The 24,435-nt window shown below is 36.5% G+C and overlaps 2 protein-coding genes across 3 annotated transcripts in view; both read left to right on the top strand.

Moving 5' to 3' along the window:
* Nucleotides 1-19,775, top strand: part of nlk2 (nemo-like kinase, type 2) — a 78,346-nt gene extending 58,571 nt beyond the window's left edge. The window contains exons 7-11 of the mRNA XM_082179733.1: nt 430-531; nt 13,667-13,753; nt 14,415-14,613; nt 16,007-16,100; nt 16,853-19,775. Coding sequence (XP_082035859.1) covers nt 430-531; nt 13,667-13,753; nt 14,415-14,613; nt 16,007-16,100; nt 16,853-16,907 — 537 coding nt within the window. The 3' untranslated portion in view covers nt 16,908-19,775. The remainder of the gene's footprint in view (nt 1-429; nt 532-13,666; nt 13,754-14,414; nt 14,614-16,006; nt 16,101-16,852) is intronic.
* Nucleotides 19,776-22,736: 2,961 nt separating this feature from the next.
* lyrm9 (LYR motif containing 9) lies at nt 22,737-23,825 on the top strand. 2 transcript variants are annotated; one of them, XM_082179778.1, is made up of 3 exons: nt 22,737-23,059; nt 23,181-23,273; nt 23,357-23,825. In XM_082179778.1, exons 1-3 carry the CDS (start codon nt 22,949-22,951, stop codon nt 23,372-23,374), a joined length of 222 nt encoding a protein of 73 aa, XP_082035904.1. In that variant the 5' UTR covers nt 22,737-22,948; the 3' UTR covers nt 23,375-23,825. The 2 variants fall into 2 exon arrangements, with proteins under 2 accessions (XP_082035904.1, XP_082035903.1); XM_082179777.1 differs by having other exon boundaries at nt 22,770-23,059; nt 23,181-23,825.
* Nucleotides 23,826-24,435: the final 610 nt, after the last annotated feature.

The raw sequence follows: 24,435 nt of genomic DNA on the forward strand, positions 1-24,435 counted from the left end.
TTCTCTCTCTCTCTCTCTCTCTCTCTCTCTCTCTGTCTTTTATTTTGCTTGAAATATGATGTTGATTAGAAGTTTACAAATAAGAACAGAGATCATTGGCCTGATGAGTGATCACTTACCCGACATGTTATGTGATTGGTGGATGCCATACCATCTGACTTTCTTATTGGTTATTTAAAAATTTGAATTTTGTCTTTGCTAAATGAGTCTTTGTGCTCCTTCAATCTTTTAGTAAATCATATACTTTTAGATAAATTAGTACTTAAAACATAACAAAAATACTACAGTAGCTAAAAACGAATTCCTGGATCTCAGGTGTGTATTTGCGTACAAAGAGCTTGTATTATGTTTGCAACTTTTACAGATGCTGTTCTATATTCATTGTCTATACAACACTTATCTACTCTTCTTTTCCTTGTTATATTCTAGCTGGACTTGATCACAGATCTGCTGGGGACTCCGTCTCTGGAGGCCATGAGGACAGCGTGTGAGGGGGCCAGAGCTCACATCCTGAGAGGACCACATAAACAGGTGAGTCTGACATCGAACAATGCTCCAAAAACCAGGCACAGGTGTTCGAAGCAGCATCGTGAAAGACAATGACTCGTTAGTGGATTATATGCTGTGCAATTCTCCCTCGCACTGATATTTTCGGTCCCAGTAAGCCTGATTATAAACAGGCCCTGCGGCGCTGCCATGGAGACTCGCTGTTCCCGCTGAGTGACGGAACCTATTGACCGATCCTGCACCTTGTTTATGGAACCGGGTCGCTCCTGCTGCCCCCCGGAGCGCAGAAATTTCCCGTCAGCCTTTGCTCCAGGATTCCCGGCACTCCACTCGCTCCGGCTCCCTCCCGCAGCCTCTCCATTTTCTGCCCTGCATCATATCCACTGACAGACTGATTGATCAGTTGATGAGAGCGAGGAGAGAGAGACAGGGAGGGAGGGAGGGAGAGAGAGCCATGACAGCTATCATTGGCATATTTGTGCACAGCAATTTAGTGGTTAGACTAAATATTAAAACAGAAATACTTGTGATGAATGATATAAATTCCATATTGGTTATCAGCTGAAATTAGATTGTATTTAAAAGCACAAATAATGTAACACTGTTAAATGTAATTTTTAGCAAACCTCAAAATGAACATACAGTACATTATAATGTTATATAATATAATGTAAATTCGTATGAAGCATTTACAAAAAAATTATTTTAGTGTTTTATTTCTAATTTATTTTTAAATAGTATATCATTTTAATATCAGCCATTTGTTGGTAATTGGCCATAACATAATTATTGTCAAGTCTGTGGCTTTTTAAGTGTTAAAACACTTTCTCCTATCACAGAGACACTAGGGTGTGTTTGTCTGTTCGTCCAACCAATGACGGACAAGGGGCGTGTCCTGGAAACCTGTTTAAACAAAAGTCTTTGTGCAATTGTGGCTCAGAAGTCACACACTTCAGATTTGATCTTCTGCTGTATTCCTTCAAGATGTCTTTATTAATTTATGAAAGGTTAGAAATAGTGCCTTTTGGTCATTTGAAAAACTGAAATGCAGATGGTTTTGAGTACATAGAGAGCTGTTCCCGGCGTGTGAGTGTGAATATGTGCGTGTTTGTGAGGGTGTATGAGTGATTTGGCGCTGGGTGTTGGCTCTGTGGCTCTAGACAGCTACGCTGAGAAGGCGATACCCTGCAGAGAACAGGAACTGCAGCGCAAGGGCTGTGTGGACCTCTGCTTCCTGCTTTGCATCGACCTGATGCCTGGCTGCTCACCAAGAAGCCCGCCTTCTTTGCACACACACATACAGACTCGCACCTGCTAGATCTAGTCTTTACCATTTAGCTCTCTATGTAAAGAGGCACTTGTTTCTCTGGTCAACATTCACCAGTCTTAATCCCAGCCAGTTAACGCACCCACACACACTCATACTGACATTTGGCTGACCTTGTCACTCGACGCTGCCTCCTGTGTGTGGTCGACAGGCCCTAGAGCAGGATGTTTTAATCATGTTAATCAGCTGAGCTTCCTGTTACATGTAACAGGCTTTGGAGACTGAAAGAACAGGGGTCTCTGGTGGGTCTGTGGGCTATTGTGATGAAACCCCTCTATGTGTCTGATCATGTGTCTGGGTCAGTATTTTCCAAAACATTCCGTTTTTAGGTTGTTGGCACATAACATTGATAAAAATAATAATAATAAAAAGAATAATTTTTGTTATTATGTTATAATAAAATATTATATCAATAATTATATCAATGAATTGTACTACTTAATTATTATTATTACAAATATTATTATTAAAATAAAGAAATAATTTTTTTAAATATATAAATATTTCATGCTATGTAACTTATTATATTTATTTTATTTTTTATTTATCTTTAACAACTCATTGTCAAGTAAACCTTCTGTCAGTATGTTAACTGCTATCACAGTTTCAGTGACGAATTTGTTAGACTGATTGAAACTGGTGACGTGTGAATCTTTTTTGCTAATTCAAAGAAACTGCTTGTAAGAGTCATTTGTTTGTGAACTGGACTCTGGTCATTAGGGGTGTAACGATACACCAATGCCACGGTTCGGTTCATATCACGGTTTTGGAGCCACGGTTCGGTTCGGTTCGGTTCTGTTTGCTGTGGGGGCAGGGTTCATGGCAGAGCACCAGCAATAATAACGCTAGATTAACTTTAACTTTATTAACTGAACTTTATACAGTGGCTTCAGCCTTTCTTTAGAGCACTTAGCACACCTGAGTTAACTAAAATGAAATAAATGCCTCCACTGACTAGTCAGAAATAAACTGCACACCTGAGTAGGGTTGCCAACTTCAGAAAAGTAAAATGCGGGACAATCGTGGTTCTTTATAGGAAAACAAGGGACACTCAAAATATTTGTACTGCATCGCACAATGTACATCATTTCATTGTCTGCAGACAGTTAAGTATATGTTTAAAAGGTTATCAGACAAACACATTTGTATTGCTTAACCTATTTATGTACAATTTAATTCTAAAAATTATTGTAAAGTCATACAAACAAAATGTCACATTACAAACAAACCACCATTCAAAATAACAGCATTTATCTGAAATAGAAAGCTTTTTTAACATTATACATAGGCCTACAGTTCAAAAGTTTGAGGTTTGTAAGATAATTTTTGGGGGGAAAGAAATTAAAGAAAGTAATTGCCTACTTTTATTCAGCAAGGATGCATTACGTTAATCAAAAGTGACAGTAGCCTACATTTATAGTGTTACACAAGCTTTCTATTTCAAATAAATATCTTATGATCTTTACATTCTTCATAGAATCCTGGGGGGGAAAAAACAAACCAGTCTTAAACATTAATAATAATCAGAAATGTTTTGTGAGCATATTATTCCCTCAGGTAGATTACATGTTTTCTTGCGTGGCTGGATGTTGGACTCATGAACAATAATCACGTTGTTTGCATTCGCTAAAATTGATTTGCCGAAATCAAAACGTGGACAGTGAAAAGGAATTACCGTTAGCGCGAGACGAGTCCGGCTTGAAGCGGAAGCGACCAGACGGCAGAGGATTATGTTCGCAAAACAAACAATGATTTGTCTCAAAACGATGATTAAAAAATGCTGTGATATGTCATCATATTGGATGATGACAGGTGTCGGTGATTCGTGATCAGCACTGCTGCTGTTGCTGCTGTATCAGTCAGTGGTTGTGACCGGAGGGTCTTCAATCTCAATATGAGTTGCCATCCTGAAGTGCGTATGTAAACTCTCGAGCGTGATCGATCACCCAAATCACGTGACATGCACTTTATTTAGTAAATAATATTATAATAATATTTAGTAAAACTACAGCTCTTATTAGTTGTTAAAAGTGTACTCATTAATAACTATTTAATCAAATGTCAAGGAAGAAAAAAATAGTTTTGTGACAAAGTGATGTGAGAGTTGGGCCGGGGCAGCAGGGGGCGGGGCGCGTTCGGTTCGACATGAGAGTATCGCGGTTCGAACCGTGGCTGTTGTATCGCGGTTTGTCGGTTCGGTTTGAATATCGTTACACCCCTACTGGTCATACTATTTATTTTTGAATAGAAAAACATGTAACCTGTTAAACAGGGGTGCACATAACCTTTTTGGTGTGGTTCTCAAGGGGAGCCCCTGGAGATGGCACACTTATCCTACAAGCTGATATAATCACTCTCCTCCTGACTGATCTCCTCGCTATCTTCTTTTCTCTCGAACATGGTAGATGATGATGATGTTGATGTTGATGTTTTTTTTTTTTTTATTAACATTAATGACAGGAATATTAGGTTGCTGTCACTTTAAGACCGAATGCATGGACCAAATATACTACTGACATACATCCAGTTTCTTTCTCAACTGTTCACTTATGACATAACCAAGAGAATATGTTCCGGGACAGGTATTTTTCTCTGTATGTTCAAGCGCAAGTAAACACGAAAGAGGAATCAATTTTGTCTTTGAGCACTGTCTGAAACACGCCTATCTCTCTCTCTCTCTCTCTCTCTCTCTCTCTCTCTCTCTCTCTCTCTCTCTCTCTCTCTCTCTCTGCGTGCGATCTTTGAGTGTGTTCGGCTGTGCTCTCAAATAACAGTACGTGAGACGTGCACCCCTGTATATATATAAAAACCTGTTTTGTTCTCTATAGATAACTGCTTTTAGTCACCATTAAATGGGTGAATGTTGGAGAAGTCAAGGCAATGAAGTACGTTTAGATGAGTTGAGGTGGCTTTACGATCAGAGTCAGTGTTGGAGTCTTAATGACTGGTTAACATGGCACACCAGACCTCCACCTCCACTTTTGTGAAGGTGAATAGCTTATCAAGATGGCTTTTGAGTGGAAAAAAATGGCAGCGAGAGGAGCCGATCTCCAGAGAGTCTTGCAGAGGGATTTCAAGAGGCATTTCTGTGTAGTTCTCAACACCGGTGTTGGGGGAGATGCGGTATGCTTTAATGCCCATGTTCAAGATAGAGACAGTCGCTCAGGATTTGGCTGAGTGGATAGGTGGAGGAAGAAAGACTCGAGATCTGTCCAAGAGAAAGCAGGACTTGAGAGATCTAAAAAGAGGTCTGACTCTCAAGATCAACTTGGCTGCCTCCACAGGGGACCTCATTACTTCTATTAATTTTGCAAGGCTCTTACCATCATTAGAAAGAGAGGAAGCTTTTAGCTTCCGCTGGATTGGGAGGATATAAAGAGACCTTATACCTTAGCTGTCATTTAAAGACAGAGTGGAAAGGAAGTGAGAGGTTTAGCCCTATTAAAATGTTCGGTGTATGTTGTATTTTGGATGCTAGTGTGTTTATGTCCTTACCAGGCTTCTTACCAGCAAGAGTGCTTTGGTCAACCAATTTTAAAGGAAAGACCAAATTGGTTGACCAAGGAACTCTTGCCAAGGAGTGTTTTCCTATAAGATCTCTTTAATATGTCATTTTTGAGATTAAATGCAGACTTTTGTATTAAATTAACGTGAAATTACAGTTGACCTATTTAGTTCACCCGAAAATGAAAATTACTATAATAATAAACGTTATTTTCTATAGTGCCTTTAAAAGAAGCATCTCAAAGCGCTTCACAAGAATAAGATCAAATAAAACAGACAATTATACAAACAATCCATAAATGAAAATGAAATACAGAAAAAAATTAAATACCAAATAAAAACATGCTATTATTGAATAATATGATAATACATTGAATAATCTAAAGTGTTATTATTATTATTATTATTATAGTGTATAATAAATATAATAATAATAATAATAATTGTATTATTAATCATATTGGACAGAATTGATACTTGCAATTGATTATGCAAGTGCAACCTCTGCCCATTAAAATGTTTTGTAGTTGTAACTCGCCTGAATATGGTTGCTGCAAATATATAATAATAATAATATGTATTCTTATTATTATTAAATTACATAAATAAACAAAAAAATATTAATTAACATAATAATCATAAATAAATAAAATTTTAAAGGATTTGCACATTTATTTATTTATTTATTTGTACTTTTATCATATATAACTAGCCTATGCTATATAACTCTTCTCTTGTGAATGTCTCTCTTCTATTTAATGTCTCTAAACTATTTATCAACACCCTGTCAGTAAGTGTGTCAGATGTTAATTGGGTAAATTAAATACCATGACAGATTTATATGTTATATTGATTAAAACTGAGGACCTCTGATGAATCTTTTTGAATAATGTATTAAAAGAAACTGCTCAAGAGTCATTTGGTTGTGTTGTGAATTGAACTGCACTTGTCATGCTGTATGTTTGTTTTGTGTGCATTCGAGCGAATACACACAAGAGAAACACTTTGTCTGTTCAGATCGCAAACCTAAGTAGAAGAAACATCTTGGGCAAAATTGATACTTGCAGTTGATTATGCAAGTGCCACCTCTGCTCATTAAAACTTTCCTCTGCTTTGTAGTTGTAAGTCACCACCTGAGAGCTGTGTATGTAAAAGCCGGCAGGGAGCTCTTGGAAACAGATGTATGCTCGGGTCCATGCTGATTTTTCCGCCTTAGCAGAGAGGCAACATGATCAGATCAGATTTCCGCCTACACGCTCTCTCTCACAGGACACGCACACACACTCGGGTCAGAAAGTGATGACCCCAGTGCTGGGTGGGCTTACAGTAAAGGCTTTTAAAAAGCAGGGAGAATGAGCAGAAGGGGTGTTGTTTAATGGCTTTAGGGGGTCTTGCATGCTGACCGTGTGCAGAGCCGGAGCAGATGTGGCCCCTCCCACGCCGGTCGCCAGGGGCCGTGTAGCCTGATGTCTGCCCCAAACTGAACTCCATGGCACCTGCTAACAGATGGCGTTCGTTTTATTTTCCCCTCTCTGTGCGACAGCACCGCGTAATAACCCGTGTTCGGTTATTGAGGCAGGCACTGGGGTTTTAGCAAATTCATGGATGCTACTCAACTGATGCATCATTGGCTATTTCCTGTGCAATACATAAATACAGCGGGGATGGAAAGTATACTGAAGAAAAAGTAATAATTTTATATATATTATAACTTATTTAACTATAAATATTTGGGGGGGAAATTTCACAAAATACTATAATACATTTATTTTACAAAGCCTTAATATTGTATAAAGGTTTGCACATTAGTTGAAATTGTATTTTTTTCCAGTAAAATTTCTAATAATGCTTAATAATATTAAGAATATAGTAGGCATGCATATGTATAATAATATGCACTTTTATTAATATTGTTTAAAAATAGCCTATAAATAAATATTGATTTAAAATGTTTAAAGATTATTAATATTCGTAATAACATTTTATATATTTATATGTTTATGTTTAAACAAATACATACATTTGTTAATAGATACTTTTATTACATTAATTTAAGTATTTATTTATTTATTTGTTTATTTATTTATTTATTTATTTTAAATTCAGTGGATGCAACTTTACAGTGTCTTGTTTTCAAGTACAATGTCAAAAATAGTATTAGGATTATATTATATTAATATTCTAGTTCTTAATATAATAATATTCTTATTAACATTAATATTCATATTATAAAAATGTTAATTTAATGTTGCACTCATAAATGGAAGGTGTCCGTGACCTCATTAGAGAGTCGCTATGGCTGTAATGTTCCTCTTATCGAAGCATATGAAGTTCTGCTCTCTTGCCGAAGATACAGACCATGTTTTGACATGGTGACACTTTCACAACTCACAATTTTAATTTTCAAGACCAGTAGTGTGTTCATCTTGATGTTCGCATCAATGTGGGAGGCCTCAGACATTTGTCCCGTTCCTGTGCTATAAATAGAGAAGATCTGATTTGGGCTGTTTTGAAAGGAGATCCTTCAGGAGCTTTAGGGATCTTCATCCTCACCGTATCGGCTCTAACACTTAGCCAGATTAATTTGAGCATCTGAGTGCATCTGAGAGATACGGTCTTCAACTATGTCTCCACTCCCGCTCGCAAACCAGCGCTAAGTGCTACCATTCAAACTGAAACCGGAAACAAATATGCTTTCTCACAGCCTGACTGCGTGTTTTAAGAGGTGGAAGAGTTACACCCCTACCCTGCATGAATGTTATTCTATCTCAGAGCGCCACTCTGCTTTAAAAAACACCACTTCTCTGCCTTGTTTTCTTTCTCTTTCTCTCTCTCACCTCTTTTTTCTCTTCCTCTTTTTAGTTTTTCTCACAATGGGTCTCATTCAATAACATCTTAGTACAAGTGTTTTTACTTATGTGCACAGAAAAGGTTTTCACACAAGATTGCATGATGTATTTATTAGTGCTGTCTATCGATTGAAAAATAACGAATTAATCGCACATTTTTCTGTAGTTAATCACAATTAATAGCACCTAACATTATTATATTGTGATCATACATCTAATCTCCAAATACATTTTTTCATTATTGGCCCAGTCAGACTGGTTCAGATTTTTACATTCCTTGCAAAAATGCACAAAAAGGTTATTGTTTTCATTGTTTTTGACCCATATAACCTTGTAAACAGAGTTTTAAGATTTTCAGGTAGATATAAGAGCTAGGAAATATACTGAGATTGAATAAAGTTATCAAACACGTCACAGTCTTCACTGAATAAATTATAAATTAAATATGGATTAATCCTTATTAAAACTGCAAAAGTTATTCAGTCAAGCGCAGTGAGTGACGTACTTTTATTATCCTTGATGACAGACAGCAGCAGGTTTATTAGGCTGCTGTCACTTTAAGACCTGCCGCGGATCTTACACGAATAAATTCGGACAAATTAAGGAACTATTTAACTCATTTATGATCGTGCTTTCGAGGATTCTCGACAAAACGGGCATTTTGGCATACTTTTGGGTGTATCATACGATTGTGTGTGTGTGTCACACAGATAGGAGATTTACAGACGCATTAGTCCAGCACTACGTTCTCTTTTGTGTCATATTGCGCTTGAATGGTTTAATTTAAGCACTGTCACTTGATGGTGGATCTGGTGAAGAAGCTGTCAGCGATCAAAATATTGATTTTGAAGATGTTGAAAATGATAGTTTTGAGAATATGTTTGAGAAAGACCCGAATATGTAATAATGGCGAAACGATCATGTATTTAAGGGTTAAATGTGTGCAGGGCGACAAGCTTCAGTCTTGTGGTGAGCGCTTGGCATTAGTGAATGAGACCCAATATCTATTACACACACACACACACCCTGTTCAGATTCTGCCTGTCGAAGTATACAGAAGGCAGTCTGTTAACTGCTCTACTGCTCAGCGTTCTCTGGAATCACTGTTGTCTCTGTCAGCGTTCGCCTGTTTAATGGCCTGCTTCTATATCGGCTCCCCCTCCCCCTCTCGTGCCCGTAGGAAATGTGCCCTGCTTTTTTTTTAGCATGTTAACTACAAAAATAAACAAACAGACAAGTCCTATCCACCTGTCTGTCCTCGCTTGGTCTGCTCTCTCTGCACTTGTGGGCCTGAAGGGCTTTGTGTTGTTTTGCTGCCAGGATGATCAATGGCTTGTTTGTGAGACTGGGGAGAGATGGCCCTGACCACACAGCCGCAGCGAGCGGGGGGAGATTATGGAGGAACGCTGGGCCGGTTGGGGAACGCTGTAGCCTGCACCTGTCGCTGAGTGTTGCTGGGGGTTTAGCTGGGCCAGAGGGGCGGTCGGACATCACGTGGGCACCGCTTCACAGGAAGCCGAGGCTTGTTTCTCAACCTTCTCATGACACGCACCTCCTCCTCCTTCCACCCATAGCTGCGGCCCGGGCTTGTGTCACCAGCCAGGAAGAGGATAAACTTAGCTGTTTTTGTGACGATCATTTCAATTTTTTTAAATGAATTTACCACTTTTATTCAGCAAGAATGCGTTAAATTGATCAAAAGTGACGTTATAATATTTTTATATAAATGATTTATAATAATACAATTCATTCTGTTCATCAAAATATCTTGAAAAAAGTAACGTGATTTTCAGAAAACAATATTAAGCAGCACAACAGACTTTCACATTGATAATAATAAGACATTTTAAAACATTAAAATGGAAATCAGTTGATTTAAATCATAATAATATTTCACAATATTAACGGTTTAACTGTATTTTTTTTTTACAAATAAATGCTTAAGAGACCTTTCAAAAACATTTTTAAAAATCTTACCGGCCCCAAACTTTTGAATGGTTATGTAAAGCTATTTTTTCCATTTTTAAGTAATGTAAATATGTATTGTAATGTGTTCATTTCTTTTAATAAAGAACTACATTTTCTTTGAATTTTATGAATTTTCATTAATTATTTTGAAAAATATGTTTTGTTTCTTTTAATAAACAACCCATTTTTATACTTTTTTGTGAATTTTTATTAAATATTCTGTAAAATAAGTAATATAAATTTTTCGGCAGCTCAGTAAATATTGTGTAATATCAGGGTTTGTTTCATTAGAGCACCTATGTGTATAACTCATTTGTTATTATAATGTATACATAATACAATTTATGTATATATTTGTATTATTCAAACATTGCTCACCCAGCTCTTTAGATATCACAATAGTACCAGCCATTGAAAAACCCATATTTGTTGACCACTAGTCCTTTAAATTATGTCTTAACCAATGTGACATGTTAAGAAGTGATAAAACCTCTTCCGTGTAAACCTTTTTGATTTGGTTCTCTTATAAATTTTGCTCAAACCATCTTTACCGAGTGACAGACTGTATCTTGGTCTCTCTGATGTAGCGCCTCCACCGATTAGCCTGTCCACAATAAAATCTAAAATCTGAATACTTCGCTTTAACCGAATATTAAAAATATATATCAAAATGTGTTGCATCAAGCAACATTTCTGCTTATGTGAACAGGCAAATTACTGGTCACCTGAAACTTGTTGCGTCGCTCCTGGTAAGGACACTGCATTTGAGAAAAACACTCCACCTATAAAACTCACATGTCACTTACATACTGAGGCTCAAACCACTGATACTGGCTCAAGTTCTTTGTGTAAGGTCTAAAAGTGTGACCTGTCTGACTCCACAAGCTTCTCAAGGATTTAAAGTAGCAAATTTGCTCAGTCCATTGCTCCCACTGTCAGAAATGTGAGGGCAGAACATGAGCTGCATGCGTGCTTGGGATGACTGAAAGCCTAGGCTGATGATGTCATGTGTCAACCTTCCTGACTCATCATTTGTCTAATTGAGCTTTGAATCATGGGACAGGGAGAGGCCCTTTCCCTCCCTTAACCGTCTGATTCCACATTCCACTTTAATCCTAACTAATACTGCCTAATTCTCCAGCACACGATCACACCACCCCAGAGGCCATGATTGTACACACACCATCAGATAAATAGCTCACACACTGTGCACTACGGCCAACTACTCACCAAAAACTTGCCCACTATGGTTCCTTACTCACATACGCTCACGTAACCCCTCCGCATTGGTACATCACTGCACCCTTCATGCTTCTTGACTCATAATCGCACAGGCATAGTTTCGGCTCGGCCCACACAGAAGCTGACCCACTGGGTTCAAACGCCCATCATTTGATAATCTTTCAGATTTGTCAGAGGAGCCTAGCGGTTGGCACACGTGCTCCGACACAAATATGGAGCAGCTTCTTTTAGTGTTTCAGAAACATACGGCATTCCCGAATGAATTTCTTTTTTAATGAATCAAATCTGTACTGCGTAGCAAATGTGGACCGATTCCCAAATAAATGACTCTTATGTGTTGGTTCTTTTAAGTAAGTAGAACAAACACTAACGTTCTGAAGTTTGGGCACAGTATTTTATATATATATATATATTGCATTTTACAATTTTAAGCAGCACAACTGTTTTAACATTGATATGATGTGACACTGAATAATGGAATAATATTCAGAAAATTCAGCGTTGCCATCACAAGAATAAATGACATTTTATAATATATTCAAAAAGAAAATAGCTATTTTAAATTATAATAATATTTCACAATGTTACAGTTTTTACTGTATTTTTTTGTCAAATAAATGCAGTATTGGTGAGCATAAGATACTTCTGATCATAAACTTTTGATGATGGAACTTGTGATCTTATCATAAACTTATCATAAACTTATCATTGCTACTTAACTTAACAAATTAACTGTGAAACTTAAATCAGTGTGATTCATGTGACAATATGTAGTTGGATGGAAACAATTAGTTTTGTCAGTAGTATTTTATAAACATTTATTATTTTATTTTGCTTTATTTTTATACATTTTTCAGTGTTATTGGCATTTTATTAAATGTATTATATGAGACCCTGGATCACAAAACCAGTCACAAGTCGCACAGGTAAATTTGTGGCAATAGTCAACAATACATTGTATGGGTCAAAATTATTGATTTTTCTTTTATGCCAAAAATCATTAGGATATTAAGTAAAGATCATGTTCCATGAAGATATTTTGTAAATGTCCTACCGTAAATATATAAAACATTTATTTTTGTGAGTGAATGCAGCACAATCGCGAACATAAATGTGATTTTTTTACCCAGAATAGTTGTATCTCAGCTAAATATTGTCCAACTTATTCATCAATGGAAAGCTTATTTATTCAGCTTTCATATGATGTATAAATCTCAATGTCAAAAATTGTAACCATGTGACTGGTTTTGTGGTCCAGGGTCACATTATTATTAATAGTATTTATTGAAATCATATTTTGGGAATGGAATGGGAAAAAAAGCCTTTTTTTTTTTTAAATGTATATCATTTTAGTGTGTTTTGGGCAGTTGCTAAGGTGTTCTGCATGTTGCTATGCCGTTGTTGTGATGTTCTGAGATGTTGCCAACCTTCAAGTCTTTATGGTATTCTAGTCCCTAGATATGACTCAGATTCTTCCTTCAATGAAGGTCTGATCACTTAAAGTAATAGCACACCTCGTTTCCGCTTGGCTGTAGTTATGGCTGAAAGAATTCATTCCTTTCGCATCCTCTTCCTCCATCTCTCGTCCGACACCTTCACCTCCATCGGCTATACAGTCAGCCCTGACGACACGTCATCCCTTTTTAAAGGGTGAATCACCAGCCATAGTTCACATCTGTTCTCAGCTCAAAGAACCTAACCAGGGAAAGCAAGCAATTACCGGTGGTCTTTTTTTAAAATCAACTCTTTGGCGAGTCAGCTGGGGGGCTTGGGATGGGGGGAAGGTGGGCGGAGGAGATAATTAGACATGGTTAAAAATATCCCAGCTCATTGTCTCCGCTGTCCCACATCCTCAGATAAGTCTATGGCTATTGGCGCAAGGATCATGTGCTACTGGGAGGAATGTTTTGAATGCTTGAGATTGTTACGTGCAGCTGAACGGCTGCTGAGACTCACATGACCGGGGTCGACATGCTTAGAAGAAGCTGTTTCTATGTTTTGACTGCTTCTCAGAACAAGATGAAAAGGCTAAGAGCTGGCCACGTTTCTAAATCATGTTCATTCGCACACTTTACACATGCATTTTCACATTTGTTTGATCACGTTCATGTATTTTCATGGTTTTATGTTTTTCCCCCAAAACTTTTACTTGTAGTCCCTCCAAATATTGAATCATTGATACATTCTGCAGTTGTTTGTTTCTGCCTATATCTGAATATGTATAAGGTTGGTAAAGAACAAATACTTATACAATTTCCTGTTTCTGCAGCCTTCACTTCCTGTCCTGTATACTCTATCCAGTCAAGCAACCCATGAGGCCGTTCACCTCCTCTGCAGGATGTTGGTCTTTGACCCAGTAAGTGTTCTTGATACTCTAATCTCTTAAACTGGAAGATTACAAACTAAAGACCAAAAAAAATAAAAGAAAGATTTACACACACACACGTACACACACATACACGCACGCACACACATACATATATATATAAAAAATATATATAAAATATATAAATAATATTACATGAATAGTATAATATATTAAAGATTATTTGTATAAAGCTTTGTATTTTTTATGTATAAATTTAACATATATGTATATAATATAGCTACATGAATATATATATATATATATATATATATATATATATATATTATGATTATTTTAATAGTATTACAATTTTATTACAATTATTACATTTATTATTAAATTTATTATATATATATATTTCATTTTAAAATATAAGTATTATAATATATGTGATTATATATTATTAAAATGAAATTATTTTATTATATTGATTATATATTTTTTTCATTTACAAAATATTATATAAAATAATTTATGATTATTTATATATTATTAAAATGAAAAATGTTTGTTATTAATAATTTAAAATATATTTATATAATTTACATTTATTTGTAATATTAACATTTCATTTTCAATTTAAAACATATCAGTAAAATAGATTTTGAAAAGGAAATTTCAATCAGAACAATTCTGTTCCCCAATCCAGTCGAAGCGGATCTCTGCGAAGGACGCCCTGGCGCACCCGTACCTGGACGAGGGGCGTCTGCGGTACCACACCTGCATGTGCAAATGCTGCTACACCACATCCTCTGGCCGCGTCTACACTAGTGACTTTGAGCCTGTCACCAACCCCAAGTTTGACGACGGCTTTGAAAAGAACCTGACGTCAGTTCGGCAGGTCAAAGGTTAGCGCGGCGCTCTCCCCTGTTGATGATGATTCATTCAGCTCTATTTCGCATTGTGCTGATCACAGTGCATATTATACAACACGTGAGCCAAATATTGTTGCTCTATTAATTTACACTTTTGTCCTGATCCACCTTCGGTTTGTAAACGACGTGTATAAGAGCTAAAGGTCTTAATTGAATTGGCGCATGGGCCCATCATGCCACTGCATGTTAATCAAAAGTCTTGCTGGGCATCTCCTGCTCCAGATCCCCTGCTGCTCCTGTTGTTTTCGTGCCTTGTTTTCACCCTTCATTCGGGGCCCCTGGATCTGTGCTTGCCTTCCACTGTCAGTGGGTATTAGTGAGAGTCTGTCGCTAAAAGCAGGCTTACTGTGCTGTCGGCTCAAAATAACTCTGCCCTTCACCCTCCCTCCTCATCCTCCATCCTGTGTGCAACGTGTTTCCACTGGAGGATTAATCTGTGCGGATGGAGCCGACCGCCTAGAGACCTAAAGCGCTTTAGGGTAGGCAGCCGTGTTTGGAATGCGAGGGGAACCCCTTTTGGATCGGCATAAGAGGAGTTTCCACGTTGCCTGAGCTAGTTTAAGCTTAACAGCTCGTCTACTTAATTAAAGAGTACAGCGGTTTAGAAGATATTACAGATATAAGTCCACCTGTGGAATATTCCTTCAAAATCAACTCTTTGACCTGAAATTTTACTGCTAGAATAGATCTTCACTTCATTCATAGTTTAGATTTGGAGTTCTAGTCTGGAAGGAGTGTCATCCAAGCCAGTTACATCGCTCCACCTTCTTTGTTACAAGGAATGATGACAAACTTGTCATTTTGTTTAAACTATGCCTTTAACAGGTAAACAGGTTTAGCTTGCTGTATACTGCAGTCATTAATTACTCACCCTCATGACGTTCCAAACCCGTAAGACCTTTGTTCATCTTCAGAACACAAATGAAGATATATTTGATTAAATCCGAGAGCTATTTTAACAATGTCTTTACTATCTTTCTGGGCCTTGAAATTGGTAATTATGTTGCAATCTATGGAGGGGGTAAGAAAGCTCTCGGGTTTCATAAAAAATATCTTCATTTGTGTTACAAAGATGATCGAAGGTCTTACGGGTTTGGAATGACATGAGGGTGAGTAATTGATTACATAATTAAACATTTTGTGTGAACTAACCCTTTAATGAGATTAACCTAAAAATGAAAATTCTATCATCATTTACTCATGTTATTCCAAACCCATATTTTCTTCGACATGAGCACAGGAAGAAATGTTAAACATTTTTGTGAACTATTCTTTTAACCATGATTGCATGTAACTTTTAAACTGTTATTATTTACAACTGTAACCCGTGATTATTGCTTATTTCTCCTCTTTTTCCCCCACATAGAGATCATTCATCAGTTCATCCTGGAGCAGCAGAAGGGGAATCGGGTACCGCTGTGTATCAACCCCCAATCAGCTGCCTTCAAAAGCTTTATCAGGTGAACCCTTTTTCTGTACATACTCTTTCATTTTATGGGTGAATCTCAAGATCAAATGTTCAGGTCATATTTCTAAAAATAGCATAAAGTAAATGAAGTCTGTGCTTTGGTCCATAAAGATTTTTGCTTAGAATGTTTTTTTAGATGTACTTTATGATTTAAATAATAATATAGTTATTTAATTTGTATTTAAATAATTTATATGTTTTTATTTATTTAGAATTATTATTATTTTACATTTCCGAAGTGAGAATGAGATTTTTTTAAATTACAAGAGCTGCTGATAATTGTGAGCGTGATCAGTTTTATGAAAATAATATAACAGTGCAAAGAATTCATTTTTATTAGAAACATACTTTTTATTAAAATGTTGTGATATTCACCTTCATGTCTATGTTCCTAACCTCAGGGTTAACAGACTTGATTTTTTTTAACCATGTTTTTGCTTTGGGTTGCCATAGCCAACATTCAATTATTTAATATTTAGGCAAAATCTTTGCATAAAAGAGTGTTTAATGTTATTTCTAACTATTATTGGTGGTAAAAACTACTGCAACTTTAGATGTCCTGATGAATCTAGTGCTTTTCAAGCATATCTTGCAACTTATTTTCCAGTGTCTCAACACTAGATGGAGACATCACCTTATCCTTAAACCAAGACATAACAATCCTTTCTTTCTTTCTTTCTTTCTTTCTTTCTTTCTTTCTTTCTTTCTTTCTTTCTTTCTTTCTTTCTTTCTTTCTTTCCACAGCTCGACAGTAGCTCAGCCCTCTGAAATGCCTCCATCTCCTCTAGTTTGGGAGTAGCTGAGGATGGCGGAGAAGATGGCGTCGATGTGGCGGAGGACGTCCCTCCCGCGTCCACCCTCGCCCCCCCACGGACTACTGACCCCCAGGCTTCCCCAAACCTGCGTAGCATTTCACTGGAGTCTAGGACTAGCCATGCGGCTGATGTGTGTGTGTACTGTAATACTTACTAAATGGGAGTTTATAGAAGCAACCACTGCTGATGAGTTCAAGCGGGACACGGGAAGGGTGGGCCTGGTCACGGGGGGTCCGTTCGTACATACCCACTGCTCTGTAGTAGTATACTGAAGGTTCGCGCTCGTGAACCCGTACTTTCGGCAGACGAAGTCGACCCCTGTGGACTTGAATGTATTTTGAACAGCAGGGCAGCAGAATCTGCGCAGTATCCCTGAAGGAAAACTCTTCACGACTATGTGTGCGAGTAATCATGCTTTATTTATTCATGGAAACAGAAAGTGCAGTGCTTCATGTAGTATGGAAAGAATTTTTTTTTCACACGCTAGCACCTTACTAAAAACCAGGGCCATCGTCTAGGGTGGATAACCGCTGTCCCGGCCCTCAAAGGTCCTCTGTAGTAGCCTATTCATTAGGCCAACCCATATAAATTTGTCCCGGGCCTTGTCAATTTTAGCGACGGCCCTCGTAAGAACTGTGACCACTCGTTCAGCTAGAGTGAGCTGCTCATTGCGTTTATTTCCTGCAACAGCGGTGTGATTTTTTAGGACTTTCTTCCATTTGTGCTGTCATCTGCACTCTTCCTTTCTTTCTCTATCGATCTATGTTCGCATCTCGCTTTCCGTCTCATATTCAATTTTCGTCAGTAAAAGCAAATCAGTATTCTTTAGCGCAGCACTTGGCAGAGATACTGATTCATAGATACTGTTTCATAGGTTTATCTTAGTACTCCTTAATGTGGATGTGATGTCAGTATTTAGTACTTCGGGTGGGTGAGTGACTGAACGGCACAGCGGTTGAGGATCCAAAGCATGCGACATCGGCTCGAAAACGAAATGCTCGTGCCTAAAGGGTTTATTTGAAGCAAAGGAGACTTAGTGTGTGTGTCCCGAAATCTTGCAGGTGCTTGTCTCCTACCAAGACTGAAAACCCAACTAGCATGTAGCGACATAATATAGGGAGGTTGTTCTCAGATGACCTTCGAACCCTGCTATCCCTGATAGAGTATCTAGAATAGCATGCAAACCAAATTAAAAGCCTAAAAACTAAAAAAAGCTAAGAAATTAGATGAATAATAGGTTGAAGTGTTGGTCAACCAAACCATTCCTTAATTGCAATGGTATATTACCAAACCTTGTCCGTGAAGACAAGTGACAAACGCCATTGTGAGTGCATGTATAGACCCGTGCATGTTTATAACTGACTGTGGCATCACGCCAGTGATCCTGTGTATGTCAGTTCAGTGTCGTCTTCTTCTTTGACCCCCCCTTCAAAAGCTCTTTTTCTGTTGAAAGACTTGTGGAGAGGATGGATCTGAAAAGGGTGCCTGGGAATGGCATATGTTGCGTGTCTGGAAAGCAATTGGAAGTCGTTTTCACTCACTGTACCATGCTTCAATTTCCCATAATGCTTTCTGCACTCTCTCAGACTAAAAGAAAACAAATGGAAAATATTTAATATATTTTTAGAGAATTATTTTTATTTCTTCCTCAATGTGCTATGGCATGCTTTCCCATGATCCACTGAGTATGGTATGTAAATAAGCGAGTAGCAGGTAGATTTCAATAGAAACACAAAATCTACAAAAAACAAAAACAAACGACGTATAAAAAAAACTAAAAATCGCCAAACAAAAAAAACAACTATGTAATACTGCTGTATAGAAGTTGAATTAGCCTGCACATTTTTAGGGCTGTGAAATTTTATTTTATTTTTGAGACTTGCATATAATTGTACATATTTTTTTTCTCTCTCTCTTTTCTTCTTTTTATTTTCCCCTGCACTAGAAAGTGTAGACAAAGAAATAATCCAAAACAGTATAAGTACAAAAACAAACAAAAAACACATAACCAATTATGTTAATTGTGTCTTGTGTGCTGCAGAGCTGTGGATATGAGTATTGAAGTAGAGCCCTTTTTTAATTATTATTATTATTATTATTATTAATTTCCTTTAAAGAAACACTGAACTGTTTGTGTATATGTATATAATGGATTCACATTGTTGGTCTCTACCTCTCGAGCTCAATGACTTGGTTGTTTACCTCCACGCTTTTATTTTTATGTGGAGATTTAAAACTTGAATGTCCCTTCCGACTTTTATATTCCTATCAAACCCTGTATAAAGAAATCAAAGTCATTACAATTGCGATTGGTTGGAGTTGGTTCCCATCATCATATCCTTGTACAAAGTACCATATTCTCACCCCAGTGTTCTCTGACTGTTAGATCACACAGCATACTTGTCCTGCGAGACAACCTAAGATAATTGACATGGCATCCTTCACCGAGAGACAGCGGATGAGATAAACGTACAAAATATGTGGCAGTTTTAGAAAAAATACAAGCAGGCGTATCTGAGATAACGTGCGGATTCAAACCGAACCTGTGAGACGAGACTAACACGCAAGCTCCAATGGGCCAAAAGGGGAAGGTACTGCACTTGCTGTCAAGTTTTATAAGGAAGTTTGAAGTTTATACTCAGAGTTAATGGTATTTGAATACATTTTATGACATATATGACTATAATATAAAATTTGCATTCGATGCCCTGAAAGCGGAGGAGGTGATTCTTAGGGACCGGAAGGACTCTGTGGATGTGTTCTGTGTTTTGAAAAATCGCCGGTCTCTTTTCAGAGTGTAGATTTGAAGTACAGTGGTGAAGCTCATTAAATGTTGACATTTAAAAAAGCAAGCTGTTTCTGTCCTTATTTTACTTACAAATAGGTGGATTTAGCAATCGAATGTTCTTTACTGCATGTTTCATGATCAAAAAATGATGACCAAGTTAAATTGAGCACCGAATTGCTAACTTCAAATGCCAGTATTTGTGTCTCTATCTGTTTTAAAAATGAATTTGCTTATGTTGTTTTTTCCTTCAGAAAGGTGCTATGGTCACACTCAGGCACTATAATGTTTTTGTTTAACTTTTATAAATTATGATTATATGCTTATGGACACAATGGCAGTTACAGAGGATGTCCCTATATAGGATGGAAATAAAAAGGGATTGGGTGTAAGCTTAGATGAGGGTAACAACTTAAAGTTAATTATGATATTAACCATCTTTTGAAATTTTGGTAATATCATACCAAAGAGAATGGAGTAAAAAGTGTTTTAGAGTAAAACAAATCAACTAATATATTGTTAATACTCATGTTTGTGCTGCTGTTTTCCCACCAAAATGATGTCACTTCCTAGGATGATGTCATTATGCACATGGTTTTTTATTAGTGAGTGGGATTTTATGGATGACAAACAGAATGGACCGTGAAATTTAGTGCTCAGAAAAAAAAAAAATTCTTATAAAAAAAAGTCTAAAAACCATTCAATTAAAACATATTTGTTTGATTGGATTAAAAGAGAAATACAATATTTATTTAAAAATTCCCTTTTTTCAGGCATGTGCTCAAACCAAAGTGGAATTATTTAAAACTATGTTCAAACCTGTGCTCATTTAATTGTAATAAAAGAAAACTAATGTAATTTCTTTAACATACGAGACATAAATGCACTGAATTACTTTATTACACAAACGAAACAACGACAATTATGAATGTTTGTAAGTTCATGCAACATTCTTGTAAGTTTCGTTGAGGTGTTAATGCAAGAAACATGTTCTGCTGAGATCTAATCTAAATGTGACCAATGGAAAAGTACAAACAGTCTAGGAAATATGGCAAAACTGGGGGAATGTTCCAGAAAGTTCAGCTCATTAAAGGGGTTTACACCTCTTTCAAGTGTAACTTTGTAAGAAATGATCTTTCATTCACAACTATGATTTATGAATCTTATTTTTAATCTACACTGCTCAGCGAAGATTAACTCCCGGTTTCACAGACGAGTCTTAAACTAGTCCCAGACTAAAATGCTTTTTTTTTAACTGAAAGCAACTTGCACTGACATATCTTAAAATATGTCAGTGAGTGACATTGTTTTATCTCAAGATGAACATCAGAAATGTTTTTTGTTAGGGCACTTTTTTAAAAGCTACTTTAATGTCCTAAATTAACTAAGGCCTAATCCTGGCATAAACTCTGCCTGTGAAACCAGGCCTCAATGCTATAGTAGTGACTTCTAAGCATCAAATATGATATGAGAAGATAAAGTTAGACAGTATAAAGGCACAGTGTAAAGATGCGTGGATTCATAAACGATGACTAATATTAATCACTTGTTGTTTATGACATTTTTTGGAAAGTTTGTTGGGTCATTTATCTACAAAAAAGCATTCAATCTGCCCACACAGCATCAAAAGCAGTCTTAACAGAACTGTCTTTTGTTATAAGGTCAGGATCATAGACTCTAATGTCTTATTATGAGATGTGTTTGACTTTTTGGTTTAATATCTTGAAACCTCACAAAATGTTATCGCTGATGCATGGGGAATTCTTCATATGCGCAAGTACACACACACACTGTAAGAATGACTTTGATGCTGCTGGGGCTTTTCTTTCTTAAACAATAAGCGCTTTCACTGGCGTCTCCAGGTGAAATGAGGGGATTGTGGGCCGTCATCTGAATGCTGTATTGACTCGACGTGCAGACAACAGGACAACAGGTTCTCAGCACCTTTCATTTCATTCAAAGTTCAAAAGACAAACATAGGATAAATACACCATAAGATTGTTATTTTTTTATTTTTTTAAATTTTATTTTTATCAGTAATAACTACATTGATCTTACAAGTAAAATAAAAATGAATAATAAAATAACAAGGAGGTGCAGTGTACAAAATGTATTTTGAATGCTATGTAGTATGCTTGTTGGTCATGAATTACATTAAGAATGAAAGAGTATCAAAGAGGAACCTCAACCTCTATTTCTATGAATTATAGTGAATGTAGCCGACATTGCAAAACTTACAGTGAATTTCCGAGATGTTGTCATTTTGAACAATGTCATACCTGCGTGCACAAATTTTCAGGCTATGCACTTAACTATGTGTCATACAACTATGTCATACAACTATGTGTCCTCAAACATATTTTTTTTATATTTACATATTTTTGTAATAAGACAGAACAATAGATACTTTTAGATTACTTTTAACCTAACTCATTTATCGCAGTGAAATAAATAGGATACCATATTGTAGCCATATTGATATAAAAATACAAAGAGAAAGAAAATATATTCCATTCTGGATAGGCTATATTTATAAACAACATGAAGTGCATTAAACATTACATTACATCAGGGTTTCCCAAACTGGGGTGTGTGAAGAAACTGCAGGGGGTTTGTTAGTTCAATAAAAAAAAAAATCAATTGGTTAATTGTTAGGCTAATTAAATAAATCATTAATCAATAAAAATGTGTTCAAAAGACAATTTCACAAAACTAGAAGACTTTCTGAATGCACATTTATAAGTGATATGCTTTTTTAGAAAGAGAAATTCATTATGAAAACAAATTCACCCTTTTCAGATCCATCAAAATGATGAATTATATTGTGTTAATAATTTGTAAGATTCATGTAATCAATAAAAAAGTAACTTAAAAGTAATTTTTGGAGTCTGATTATGTAATCCACCTTACATTATGAAATCAGTTGGGCTACTACCCAGAAGTGTTTGAAAAATAATCAGCATCATTTTACTGAACAGATTATAACGATCTTCAACAGAAGAGCGATGACTTTTATTATGAAACAACTTCAGGTTAGAAGTCGATGAGGAAGTGGTTCCTCTGTTATGTATATCCTTCACCTTTACATTTCAAACTATGTGCATGCGACGAGTGTTATACGTCTTATTATATAGTTACAACTCGAAATAGGCCAGATATATTCAATGTTATTGTAGTGCTTAGACTTCGCAATCAAACTTCGAAAAAAGTGCAAGTCCCAGCAGAACACAGACCCTCCTCATGTCTGATCTGATCCGCACGCCGGTGCAGCTTTACCGCTTTCTGCTGCGCTGCTGCAAACTCCTGCCATCAGCAGCCATGCAAAAACACTACCAACACGCCATCAGACAGGTACTTTTATTAACCTCAAACCGAGCTACCTATCAGACTGCAATAATATAACCCGAGAAATGGTGTGCAGGAGATTCACCTGTTCTGCTGTCAGGTGTCATGTGACTTTCTTTTCTTTCAGAGCTACAACAGTCATGCGGATGAGGATGATCCAGAAAGGATTCAGATGATCATTCAAAGAGCTATATCCGACGCTGAATGGATATTAACTAAAGTACACGCTTCTTTGGCACCAGAGAAAATACGAATCTTCATTATTTGATTCACATTTGATAACGTTTTTATCTTCTTTCCTAGTACGCTAAAAATAAGTGATCACCATGGAAAGTATACAGCATGCATGAAGCTGACAACGGTCATTTAGCCTACAGACTTTTGCTGCTAAACACACCAAAATGAAACTGAAATCATACCCACAGATTGTAGATCACCAAATATTCATACAAGTATAACATTTGGCTGGTTTTTACTTGATAAGTTTTTATAAGAGTCCCGTTCAAAAGCATCCCGTTCAAAAGCATCCCGTTATGTTCTGAAAACTTGATGTTTTATATAAAGACAATAAAACAAGGCCCACACCCGATTGGCCTTTCTTTTATTCACTTTGGATCAGTAGGGGCTCCTGACCGTAAGTTTAGGTCGATTCTGGGTCTTTGGGTTGTGCTTCCTTTGCAAAGCCATTAAAATGATTGATGCATATGAAGTCATATGCTTGCAAGTTAACTTAATATTGTTTTTTTTGTGTTAATAAATGTATTTAATGTTACATTTGTCTACTTAGAATTTTTTTCCCCACCAAAAAATTAGTTTGAGATAACAATAGTTGGCAAACCCCTTTAAAGCAATTAAAGAATTTACTAACTGATCAATTTATTAATGTGAAATAGGCAGTGCAGTGGGATCAATTTGATCTTTGTAAAAAATAATTTTGTTCTCGTGACAAAGCAGGCAAGGTGTTTATGAATATGATCATCTGTTTTGTAACACCTGGTTATGTAAACTTTTCTGATATTGTGGATAATGAGGAAGAATTAGAGTAACTCATTTAGCATATCAAATGTACCGATAGATTAAGTAATGTAAATCATTGTCCAGGAATACCATTAATCTTTTTCCTTCCCAGACAAACAATCACTGCTGTAATTCGCAGAAATCATTTAATTTATTGTCAGCTACTGGAAGCTGGCCTGTAAAAATTCATGTTTATGACAGGTCAAATGTTCCAGATAATGACTTTATTTTGTTAGAATAGTAAGTTATTCTGTTATCATCATAACATAGTTTTTTAAGGTGATTTAAAAGACAGTAAAGTAGTGAATGCAACAGAAATGTGAATGCATTATAAAAACAAAACTAGTCATCAGTTTGTTACTGTA

This window comes from Leuciscus leuciscus (assembly GCF_965113295.1).
Source record: "Leuciscus leuciscus genome assembly, chromosome: 9".
NCBI classification, from domain to species: Eukaryota; Metazoa; Chordata; class Actinopteri; order Cypriniformes; family Leuciscidae; genus Leuciscus; species Leuciscus leuciscus.

Excerpts from the sequence above, each read along its gene's own strand:
- lyrm9 (XM_082179777.1), top strand. The coding sequence starts at position 22,949 with ATGTCTGATCTGATCCGCACGCCGGTGCAGCTTTACCGCTTTCTGCTG. Across the intron at positions 23,060-23,180 it reads ACCAACACGCCATCAGACAG|AGCTACAACAGTCATGCGGA; the intron begins GTACTTTTATTA and ends CTTTTCTTTCAG.